At 44.9% G+C, this 12,495-nt stretch overlaps 1 protein-coding gene across 1 annotated transcript in view; it reads right to left on the reverse strand.

The window, feature by feature from the left end:
• rhd (Rh blood group, D antigen) overlaps positions 1 to 12,495 on the reverse strand; it is a 48,318-nt gene that overhangs the window by 19,530 nt on the left and 16,293 nt on the right. Inside the window, exons 4-7 of the mRNA XM_078237936.1 lie at positions 11,882 to 12,029; positions 10,000 to 10,160; positions 6,076 to 6,213; positions 3,269 to 3,390 (exon numbers count right to left, since the gene is read on the reverse strand). Coding sequence (XP_078094062.1) covers positions 3,269 to 3,390; positions 6,076 to 6,213; positions 10,000 to 10,160; positions 11,882 to 12,029 — 569 coding nt within the window. The remainder of the gene's footprint in view (positions 1 to 3,268; positions 3,391 to 6,075; positions 6,214 to 9,999; positions 10,161 to 11,881; positions 12,030 to 12,495) is intronic.

The raw sequence follows: 12,495 nt of genomic DNA on the forward strand, positions 1-12,495 counted from the left end.
TTCAGGCAACTTAGCAAAGATATGTAGGTATCTTGGAGGGAGTGCAGAGAAGGTTCACCAGGTTGATACCAGAGATGAGGGGGTGTTGATTATGAGGAGAGACTGAGCAGATTGGGTTTGTACTCGTTGGAATTTAGAAGGCTGAGGGGGGATCTTATAGAGACCTCTAAGATAATGAAGGGGCTGGATAGGGTAGAGGTGGAGAGATTCTTTCCACTTAGAAAGGAAACTAGAACTAGAGGGCACAGCCTCAAAATAAAGGGGGGTCAGTTTAGGACAGAGTTGAGGAGGAACTTCTTCTCTCAGAGGGTGGTGAATCTCTGGAATTCTCTGCCCACTGAAGTGGTGGAGGCTACCTCGTTGAATATGTTTAAATCATGGATAGATGGATTCCTGATCGGTAAGGGAATTAGGGGTTATAGGGATCAGGCGGGTAAGTGGAACTGATCCACTTCAGATCAGCCATGATCTTATTGAATGGCGGGGCAGGCTCGAGGGGCTAGATGGCCGACTCCTGCTCCTATTTCTTATGTTCTTATGATACTGTAGCACACTGCAAAGTGAGCTAAATATGCTTATGTGCTATGAATGGTGTAACAGCAGATACTTACAGATTTAACAACTCTTGAACTTTAGATTTATGGTCCCCAATGAGAAGGGGATGATATAGCAATCAGCAGCTGACCAAGTGCTAATGCAGAGACTACAGTGATCACCAGCAGAACTGGAACCACCTTGCCAACCGATCAATTTATGGTCAACCAGCTTCCTGTGGCCTTCTTTTAGTCAACTACCCACTCTGTGATGGTTATAACCAACGTTTGTGTGGTGCTTGCAACGAGGATTACTGCCTTCCAAGACTATTGCAGCTAAATTTAGAAATGGAATCCTCCATTTACTGCCCCCCACTTCAGCCCATAGTACTGATGGAGATTCTCCCCACAGCCACTACACTCCCTCTTTTTTTAGAGAAAACCTGTTGGGTGCTGCATTGGGCTATGCCTAATTGGCAATGGCTGAGCCGTGGTAATGACTTCAGCGAGGCCCATGAGGTTGGCCTCTTGGAGTATGAGCTCCCTGATTGAGTCAATGATTGCCTGCCCAATCAGGGAGTCTCTCACCTGAGGAGTGTCAGGGCTACTGACACTCCGGATTCTGACTTTGTACCTGAAACACTCTTGGAATGGAACTGAGTTTGTAAATAAAGGGAATCTGGTAATGGGACACCGGCCTCTGAGGAGTTACTTCAACCATTAATTTGTAACTGAATAACCAAATCAAAGACGAAACAATAAAAAAGGCAAATTAGTAGCATTGGTTTGGGAATGGAAGAAATACTGGCTTCCACCAATAGGAATGGGAGAATCATCGGCACTGACTCAAATACAATGGGTGGAATTTTCCCGTCCTGCCTGTCACAGGAATCATAGCGGGCAGGAGACAGACCATGCAAAGGTCCACTGACCTCGGGCGCGATTTTCCAGTTTTGGAGCGAGCGCGGACAGAAAATCCCTCCCTACGTCTTACTAGATCAATGTGGAGGAGAAATTCTATGGCGACACTGGGTACTGATGCTTGGGGATGTATACATAGTGAAGTTCCTTGCACTCTGCCACAACAATGTATCTTAACCCAAAGCTCAGGGGAGGAACCTCATGTCATTCTTCTTGATTTTTCACAGCAGCAAAGCTGAATTTCAGGGCCGTGAAGGAAATCAACTCGCACCTTTCATCCACACGTATGTGTACGGATTAGCAAAGGTGGATATACTTCAGCTGAGGCTGTTGCCTTGCACATCGCTAGAGGCGTCTGTGTACCTGGAAGGAGTAGGTGTTTGCCCACCGGCTTAGCACCTTCTTAACTCACCGAGCACCTCGTACAGAGTGAGGCAATTTAACGTTGTCCTCCTGCCTTCCTGTAAAGCTACAAGTTTCAGGCGCACACGGGAAATGGGGTCACTTACGGAGAAGAGGGAGACTAATGAAAAAAAGTGAAATAGCTCATTAAAAATACCCTTAAACGCTGTCACGGCGATTGACATCCTTACTTGTATCAGTCAGAAAGCAACTTTGCCACATTCTGTTTAAAGTGAGATTCTGACGCACTCTGGGGCAGATGCTAAAATCAGAAACGTTCAATTTTTCAACATGACTTTACAGAAAAAGGAGGGAATTGGGAAAAGAAATGGAAGCTTTTCTCAACTTAAGGGCAAACAAGACTAAAAATAAATTTGGAAAAAATATGAAATGAGGGAGTCGTAGTTTTACAATGCAAAAAGAGGCCCTTTGATTCATTGGGTGGGACTTTACGGCCTCACTCGGGGGAGACCAGAAATTCCCGCCCGAGGTCAACGGAAATTTCCGTTGTTGGACCCTGGCCCGTGCTAATTCCGTGGCAGGCAAGGCGGTAGAGTTCTGGCCACTGTCAGCACCCGTCATTTTCTAGCACTTGGTCCATAGCCTTGTATGCTACGGTGTTTCAAGTGCTCATCTAAATGCTTCTTAAATATTGTAAGGGTTCTTACCAACCTTTCAGGCAGTGAGTTCCAGATTTCCACTGCGCTCTGGGTGAAAATGTTTTCTATATCTCCTGCCTCTTACCTTAAGTTAGTGCCCCCCTGGTTATTGACCCCTCTACCAAGCGGAAAGGTTTCTTCCTATCTCTGCCCCTCATAATTTTGTATACCTCAATCAGGTTCCCCCTCAGCCTTCTCTGTTCTAAGGCCTAACCAGTCTCTCTTTTATGGCTGAGACACTCCAGCACAGGCAACATCCTGGTGAATCTCCTCTGCACCTTTTCTAGAGAACAGAAGTTGTTGAAAATGAAAGTTAACTTTCACTTATAAAACTACGCAGATGATAACGAATGCAAAAATTACACCGCGAATTAGGAGCTCAAAAATACTTGCTGCATTTACGTGACTAAGTAAGAAGTCTCACAGCACCAGGCTAAAGTCCAACAGGTTTATTTGGAATCACGAGCTTTTGGAGCGCTGCTCCTTCATCAGGTGAGTCACCTGATGAAGGAGCAGCGCTCCAAAAGCTCATGATTCCAAATAAACCTGTTGGACTTTAACCTGAGTATTGTGAGACTTCTTACTGAGCTTACCCCAATCCAACGCTGGCATCTCCACACCATTTATATGACTAACCCTTGATGTAAGTGTTGGACAGAATCATTTTGTGTGAACGTGTTACATGTTTGGATGCCTATATCGCACAGCAAAAGGCCTTTGGCATTTAATTTAGTGCAGAGTTTGAAAAGATACCTGTCCCCAGGCGACACTGAAAGTAGGACCATGTATACTATGCCTCCTATGATTCCGGGTAACCCGTGGGTATACAAAACACCACAAGTATCGTGCAGGCTTAAATGTGATTCCAATCTGCCCTAGAAAAGATATTAAATTGTTAGATATTGTCTATACATATAAGCAAACAAGTGAGGAATATTTAGAGCACTCTGAAAAAGACAGCCACAAATAAAAACTGACAAATGCATTAGTGGATCTTTGACAGCAGAAGCATTAAAATATATATATATGTATCTTTTTAAACGTTTTCTCCCCTCATATCCTGAACATGTTGATTCTTGCTGGTACAGAGTTTCACATATGCCTGCAACCCTCTGTGATATGAACCAACTGTCCAGTCTTCACATGCGAGCCAGTGAGTATCAGCGGGTAGCTCAACCTTGGGCGAGCAACAAAGAACAGCATATGTCCACTCTACGCACTTGTGCGCTCACCAATGCAAGTCACTGGACATCGGTCAGCAAGTTGAAACTTTGGCTGCAGTTTTTGTAGCAGCTCAGTGACGATAAGCCAACTATCAGCACAAACCAGAGATCAGGCCTGGGACCTTGCAGTCTGCATGGATGAATGCATTCTGACATTGGCATATGCTCACGGCAGTTGGCTTGCTTAGCTAAAGAACTCCTTGAGCAGACTTTCTACAAACTGCCCTGATAACCATCTGTGTGTAAACAAGCAATTGTTATCAAACCCAGAAAATTGTTTGCATCAGTCTACAGAGATACTTTCCTGAATTAATGTGGGGCAGCAAATGAATGGAACGTCAGCCATGTTGACGCAGTAGGAACAGGAGTAGGAAGCCATTTAGCCCCTTCAGCCTCTTCCATCACCAGTGAGATCACGGCTAATCTGCGACTTAATTCCATATACCTGCCATCGCTCCATATCCTTTATTACTTTGGGCCAACAAAATTCTATCAGTTTGAGTTTTAAAATTAATGATTGATCTGGATCTGGGTTGATCTGGAGTTCAGACGAATGAGGGCAGATCTCATAAAGACTTTTAACGGGACTAGACCAGGTAGACGCAGGGAGGATATTCCCGATGGTGGGGGAATCCAGAACCAGGGGCACAGTCTGAGGATTCAGGGTAGAAAATTTTGGACGGAGGTGAGGAGACATTTCTTCGCCCAAAGAGTGGTGAGCCTGTGGAATTCATTACCACGGGAAGTAGTTGATGCCAAAACATTGAATGTACTCAAGAGGTGGCTGGATATAGCACTTGGAGCGAATAGGATCAAAGATTATGGGGAAAAAGCAGGATTAGGCTATTGAGTTGGACGATCAGCCATGATCGTAATGCATGGCGGAGCAGGCTCGAAGGGCCAAAGGGCCTCCTCTTGCTCCTATCTTCTATGTTTCTATGATCTAACATCAGTTGCCACATGGAAAGTTCCACATCCTTTGCTTGGAGAAATGTTTCCTAATTTCTCTTCAGAAAACTCAGGGCATAATTTTTTAAACCGTGACCCCATGGCATTGGACTCACCAAAAAAGCAAAAACAGTTTTTCCCAATCTACGCCATTTGTTTTCTTAATATTTTTTGAAAGCTTTGATCAACTCACCCTTAACTTTCTAAATTCTGAGGAATACAACTTTCATTTGTTTAATCCCTCCTCATAGCTTGACAGCTGGGAGTACAGATATTAATTAGCAAATCTACGCTCCACTCCCTCTAAGGCCAATATATCCTTGATAAAATATAGTGACCAGAACTTTTCATATTTCTAATGTTGTTAGACTCAAGATTCACTTGGACAGATGACAGATCAGAGGGGGAAAATAGAAAAATAACCAAACCTACATCCATCAGAAGCCCCCTAAAGACTGGGGCACACCCTCCCTTCAGGGCCCAGAGACCTCCGGAACTTTGTTTCACCCTCCTCCCCGATCCCAGGCCTCTCTCCCAAGACCCCAAATACCCCACCCCCCCTCTCGAGAACGTCACAGGCGTCCTCTACCCTCCCCTCCCCAGGACCCCAACTTTCACTCTGGCTCCCTGCGCATAGTTAGTTCCAAGTGTGTTGTTGCAGTGCCCCTTCCGGCCACTGCAGCGCTGTGTCTGGAGTGGTTGGAGAACTGCCAGCCAATCTGATTAGCCGGATGCTCTCCAAGATTGGAATTTTGCCCAAGCGAGAACGGAGTTCCTGCCTTCTGCCAATCAATGCACGCTTGAGCGTGTGATGGCAGTGGGCCTGTCAGAGTGAGCAAGGATGGGATCGTCCCCTGCCATCCTAACAATACAGGCCCTGCAAAAATGATTGGATTCACAGACTGGATTTTACAACATCTTGTTGCTGTAGATCATTGACTTCTGCAAACCACTGGTCTTACTGCAAGTCTGCAACTGCTCCAGCATGTTTGATTTTTACCCTTGGTGTTTATACTTCAGACCATTCCAGTTATATTTCCCTCTCGTCAAAGAAAAAGAATCATAGAAATCATAGAAACCCTACAGTGCAGAAGGAGGCCATTCGGCCCATCGAGTCTGCACCGACCACAATCCCACCCAGGCCCTACCCCCACATATTTTACCCGCTAATCCAACTAACCTACACATCCCAGGACTCTAAGGGGCAATTTTTTAACCTGGCCAATCAACCTAACCCGCACATCTTTGGACTGTGGGAGGAAACCGGAGCACCCGGAGGAAACCCACGCAGACACGAGGAGAATGTGCAAACTCCACACAGGGAATGGGAATGGGAAATGAAAAAAGATATAATAAATGGGTTCGCTTTAGTGTTTTTTTCAGTGTTACCTTCATGTATTTCATCCCAAGAGTAGAGATAACACCAGCAATTAAGCCGATTATCATTGCAACATAAGCATATCTTATCAGAGGAGCAGAGAGCCCGACAGCAACTCCTCCTGCCAGCGTAGCACTGCGGATATGTGACTGTAGGGACACAATTGAAATATTAGTGTAAAACACCAATTATTGAACCATTATTTTATACACACAGGTCAAATTGTTGTCCAGTCCCTGGGTTTATTTTTCAAGTTTTCATCTGTGAAACGCTGTGAAATGTTGGTCGCAGTATAAAATTGCCCCTCTTTATAAACCTAGTCCACCATCCAGAGTTGGCTTTGAAATCTGCACTGCCTAATTTTCTTGTGTTTTTCAAAGTGAAGTTTCGGATATGTCCACATGAAGCCTAAGTTTAAAGATTATTTATTAGTGTCACAAGCAGGCCTACCTTAATACTACAATGAAGTTACTGTGAACATCTCCTAGTTGCCACACTCCGGCGCCTGTTCGGGTACACTGAGGGTGAATTTAGCACAGCACCTAACCAGCACGTCTTTTGGACTGTGGAAGGAAACCGGAGCACCCGGAGGAAACCCACACAGACACGGGGAGAACTTGCAGACTCTACACAGACAGTGACCTAAGCTGGGAATCGAACCTGGGTCCCTGGTGCTGTGAGGCAGCAGTGCTAATCACTGTGCCACAGTGCCACCCTAGTGTCCTTTCAGATTTTCACTGACATATTTGCAACTTAATTTTCCAACTGTGGCCACATGCTTGGTTTTCTTCAGTCTGCATGTTTATTCTTAAGCATCTGCTACGCTGTGCAGACAGCTTCCCCCAATCACTAATATTCTTCTTGGTTATCTTGAATTCACTAGCTACTGCCACACCGTTACTTGTCTGCTCTGCAATCTCAATGACTTTCAAGTTTGAACTGGGCTGTGTTCCTTCTTGACACAGTAAGAAGTCTCACAACACCAGGTTAAAGTCCAACAGATTTATTTGGTAGCAAATACCATAAGCTTTCGGAGCACTGCTCCTTCGTCAGATGGAGTGGAAATGTGCTCTCAAACAGTGCACAAAGACACAAAATCAAGTTACAGAATACTGATTAGAATGCGAATCCCTACAGCCAGCCAGGTCTTAAAGGTACAGACAATGTGGGTGGAGGGAGCATTCAACACAGGTTAAAGAGATGTGTATTGTCTCCAGACATTCCTTCTTGACACCAGAGGGCAAGACTGGAGGGAACACAGCACACTCCAGTGAGGCGGTAAGCCTTGACAGCGCGTATTGACATGCACAGACACATGGACCTTCAATGGTATGCTGCTAGTCAATGATTTTATCAATGAGTGGGATTCCAGCAGAGTATATTTGACTTCAGTGGCAAGAAGGTGGTAAGTACCAAGAATTTGGATTTTATGGCCAAAAATCAGGGGTTGACTTATCCACGAGGTCGACCATTACTCAACTATATGCAATATTTCACTCCTCGCCTCTCTCTTGGGTAAAAGTTTTCAGCTACCCTGAATAAGTTCTTTATATTTGAAAATAAATGCAAAATACTGCGGATGCTGGAATCTGAAACAAAGACAGAAAAATGCTGGAAAATCTCAGCAGGTCTGACAGCATCTGTGGGGAATGAATAGAGCCAACGTTTCGAGTCTAGATGACCCTTCATCAGGAGCTCTAACTAAAGTCATCTAGATTCAAAATGTTGGCTCTATTCTCTCTCCACAGATGCTGTCAGACCTGCTGAGATTTTCCAGCATTTTTCTGTTTTTGTTTTATATTTGAAGACTCACGTCATTATCAGGAATGAATAATAATTGAAAGTTCTGCCCCACTTACCAGCAGCTCTGCTTCTGGAACATCCCATTTCCACTCCCAAAACTGGAGTGGACACTTTCAGTTGCGAACTTTAATTTTTCTTCCTCTGTTTTGTTTCATTGACAGAAGGCGTTGACTCCTTGCTGGAGTACAGTTCCTAAGGCACCAGCTGCTCTCTGATACCTCAACTAAATTTATGCATGAGTTTCAACACATGAGTGTGAGCAAGCTGTTTGAACACAGGAGGCATTCCGCCCATCCTGGATCTTGCCCTTGTACAACATCCTGACTTCCAGTGGTGATGTCGGGTAGCAGTCACCAGCATGTACTTCAATCAATTGCCTCAATCCTGATGCAGAGGCACCGGAACCAAGTATAGGACCATTAATACGGGCAGCACAATGGCACAATGGTTAGCACTGCTGCCTCACAGCGCCAGGGGCCCAGGTTCAATTCAGGTCTCGGTCACTGTCTGTGTGGAGTTTGCACTTTCTCCCCGTGTCTGTGTGGGTTTCCTCGGGGTGCTCCAGTTTCCTCCCACAGTCCAAGGATGTACAGGTTAGGTTGATTGGCCATGCTAAATTGACCCTGGTGTCAGGGTAAATGTGTGGGGTTCCGGGAATTGGGCACGGGTGGCATTGTGGTCGGTACAGACTCGATGGGCTGAATGGCCTCCTTCAGCACTGTAGGGATTCTATGGTAACTCATAGAGTGAAAATTAAAGGTCTGACCATACATAATCTGTGTGGCTCAACTAATCATTATTGGAACCTGCAACCCCATTTCAGGAATCTATTTCATTTCAGAATGTGGAGAAGGTAAAAAATCCTTTCTAAGCAAAATTGTAGTACATGAGTGTGATCCATTGAGAATTTGCCACGTGACCCCAACTCAGTTCAGGAGCAACTGAAACTGATGCAAAATAAAATTTCATCTTGGAATAAAATCATCATAGAATCCCCACAGTGCAGAAGAGGCCATTTGGCCCATCTGGTCTGTAGTGACTCTCTGACAGAGTAACTTACTTACCAGGGCCCTCTTCCCCACCCTATCTCCATAACCCCACACATTTCCCATGGCTAATCCATCCAAGCTACACATCTTGGGGCACCATGGGGCAATTTAGCATGGCCAATCTGCCCAACCTGCACATCTTTCAGACAGTGGGAGGAAACTGGAGCACCCGGAAGAAATCCACGCAGACATGGGGAAGAACGTGCAGACTCCACACAGACAATCGCCAAGGCTGGAATCGAACCTGAGTCCCTGGAGTTGTGAGGCAGCAGTGCTAACCACTGTGTCACCATGCCACCCACTGATTTTCTTTTCTTTTGAAAATTTGCCACTCTTTAAATAAGTTTAGAAATGTTATCCAGTTTACAAAAAGAGCAAAGTCCAACAGTGGAGACTTGAAAGAAAGACAGAATCTGAAGAGATAAGGGAGGCTAATATTTTAGTTGAGATCCTTCCTCGGAACCAGGTGTTGACCAATCTTTACCTTTCAGGTGGTTTCCAGTTCATTTTATTTGTGCATTGTTTCAAAGAATTGTGTGAAAAACAATTCCCATTGAATTTTGTGCATCAAATAGGATGCCTGTGTGCTGTATACAAATAGTTTGAAAAACAGGAGTGCTGCAGTGATGGGCGCACAACCTTTCAGATGAAACATTAAACCGAGTTTGTTTCCCAGTGAACAAGAATGTCCTACTTTGGTCAAACTTAAGCACTTAAACTTTTGTGAATAAACAATACAAGTGTGTAGTATCTTGGCACAGTAATAACATACTTGGCTCCAACAAATACATGGATCATACAGTTCACCTTAGTCGCAAGTCTGTTTAACACCGGAATGAATTGCATACTTATCACAAAAGTTTAAAACAGATCTATTATTTAAGCAGTGTTTTAATGGTATATATATTTCACTTTGAGTGAATAATGAGGCATTGTAATCCCACTCAAGATCGTTATTTACAACCCAGAATAATAACTTGGCAACGGTAGCGCAGTAATTATATGGAGGAAGCAGGGTAGCTGTCACTGTGAGAATTCTGATAAACAAAATTAAGTGAAGTAAGATGAAAAGTATTCTATTACCATGTCTATTTTTCCTTTCGTATGGATATGACTGGAAATCGCAAACACCGCAACAGTGCAAGCAGCCAAGGCATAGTAGGTGTTGATAACAGCTTTCGTCCTATTCACATCAAGAAGTGCTGCATTAAAACTGGGCCAAAACATCCACAGAAAGAGAGTGCCTGTGGACAACAGGAAGAGTTTTAGTCAATGCACTTAACTGCAATACATCTAAGCACTCATGTTGTATGGGAAAAGTGCAAAGAATAATGGTAAATACATATTTTAATTCTAGCTACTTATAAAAAGCCTTTCACAAAATATAAAAGTAAAACACTGTGGATGCTGGAATCTGAAACAAAAACAGAAAATGTTAGAAAATCTCAGCAGGTCTGACAACAGCTGTGGAGAGAGAATAGAGCCAATGTTTCGAGTCTGGGTGACTCTTCATCCTCCACCTTCACCCCATTTCCATTTATTTTGTTTCATTTTTTTCTTTTCATCTCATTCATCCATTTTCCACATTCCTCAGGCAGTCCCTTAACAATCTGTACCTCTGTTCTGCCGTTCACACATTCTGATCACTTATTGGACACGTTTAGCACCTTCTCAGCCTTGTCATCATTTACACTTCCTTTGTCCAATTACAGACATCCTCATAGTATCAATCTCTTCTGATTTTCTTTGCTCTTAGCCCTGATGAAGGATCATCCAGACTGCAAACATTGGCTCTATTCTCTCTCCGCAGATGCTGTCAGACATGCTGAGATTTTCCAGCATTTTCTGCTTCAACAAAACATTATTACAAAAGGAATGTCACACACGTCTTTGTGGATTTCCTAAAACAATGACTGAACCATCTGTTTGGCTGTTTCTTTGACTTATAATAATACTCGAGTTTTTAAAAGATATTTTACAATGGGGGCGATTTGCCAACCTTGCCGCGCCTGGCACAGATCATGCCGATCCCAGAGAATAATGTGCAAGTCTAAAAACCAGCTTTGTGCCCGGTGCCAAACAGTTTGCAATTGATCTGGTCCCTTTCTAATGGTGCAAACTGGATCGTGCCCAGAAACAGTCAATCAGCATAATGCAGCATTTAAATATGCAGAGCCCATTCAATGTTGGATTTTCCCAGCTTCCGAGACCTTCTGACCCTTGGGTGTGATGCGAGACTGGCGAGAATCACTACTGGTCTCCACTTGCAGAGACCTGGTGCGATGACCACGTCGGGGGGCCAGGAGGCCATTGAAACCCCTGGATGGTGGAGGACATGGTTGGGCATTTGGCAGTGCCCACATGGCAATGTGCATCTGGCACCCTAAGGGGGTAGGGCCTTAGCAGGGCTATAACCCTGGGGGGGGGGGGGGGGGGGGGGAACAGGGCTCTAATGGGGGGGCTATATAGGGGGGAGCTATGGGGGGAGGGGGGGTCGAGCAGAGGGGAGGTCATGCAGGGGTGGAGCACGAAGGGTGGCATATCAGGGGTCATGAAGGGGGGGCATGTCGGGGGTCATAAACGAGGACCCATTGGGTTGACCCCAATGCCCGGCAATCCATGTCAGGGAGTGGATGGGGGAAACATGTCGCCGAACGGTTGTGGGGGGGGTCCCGATGTCCATGCGAGGAGGGAGGGGATCTCCCTGTGCACTGTGAGATTAGGGTGCTCTTTCAAAGCAGCGCTCGATCGCTTTGCAGCTGGGCTCATCGATGTGTTTAGGCCCCGTCGCTCCCAGAACTCTCCCAAAAAATGACTAAGTGTTGGATGATTGTGGCCTGGACCGCACCGGACAGACGGGCGTGGATTGCTCCAGATTTCTCGGTGTTATGACACTTAGGCCGGGATAAAAGATTGACCGTGAAATAGCTTATGGGCAGCGGAGAATTGCAAAGACAATGTATACCAATCATAGAATAGAGATCAGATATCGGGAACGATCCTTCTTTCTCATGGCCGCTTTTCAGTCCTGGGCGATGGAGAATTCGTGAAACCATCAGTCCAAAAACAGCTCCAAAAAGATGCAGGTACATGCCACTAATTTTGTAGTTAATCTGTAATGGAACAACACAAGAGCTTAAATCTGGCTACATTTCAGTGAAATTGTGAATTAATATTTGAACATTACTTTTCTCACTCCAAATTGCTCACTGAGCAACACTGGATCTGCTTGCAGCCTTCCCCAAGGCTCACCTGGGGATGTAGCCAGACAACTTGCCACATCAGTTTGAAACAATATATGGGAACAGGAACAGGCCATTCAGCACCTGAACCTTTCAATTCAATTATGACTGATCTGTACCACAACTCCAGTTACTTCCTCTTGCTTCATATCCCTTGATAGCCTGCCTAACAAAACAGTTTTTATCTCGGTCTGAAAATGCATCCTCTCCAGCTTTTTTGAGGGAGAGAATTCCAGCTTTCTGCTACTCTTTGTATGGAAAAAATGGTTGGCATTCCTGTCTCATAGCACCAGAGACCCGGGTTCAATTCTAGCCTTGGGTGACTGTGCGGAGTTTG

This window comes from Mustelus asterias, chromosome 21 (assembly GCF_964213995.1).
Source record: "Mustelus asterias chromosome 21, sMusAst1.hap1.1, whole genome shotgun sequence".
NCBI classification, from domain to species: Eukaryota; Metazoa; Chordata; class Chondrichthyes; order Carcharhiniformes; family Triakidae; genus Mustelus; species Mustelus asterias.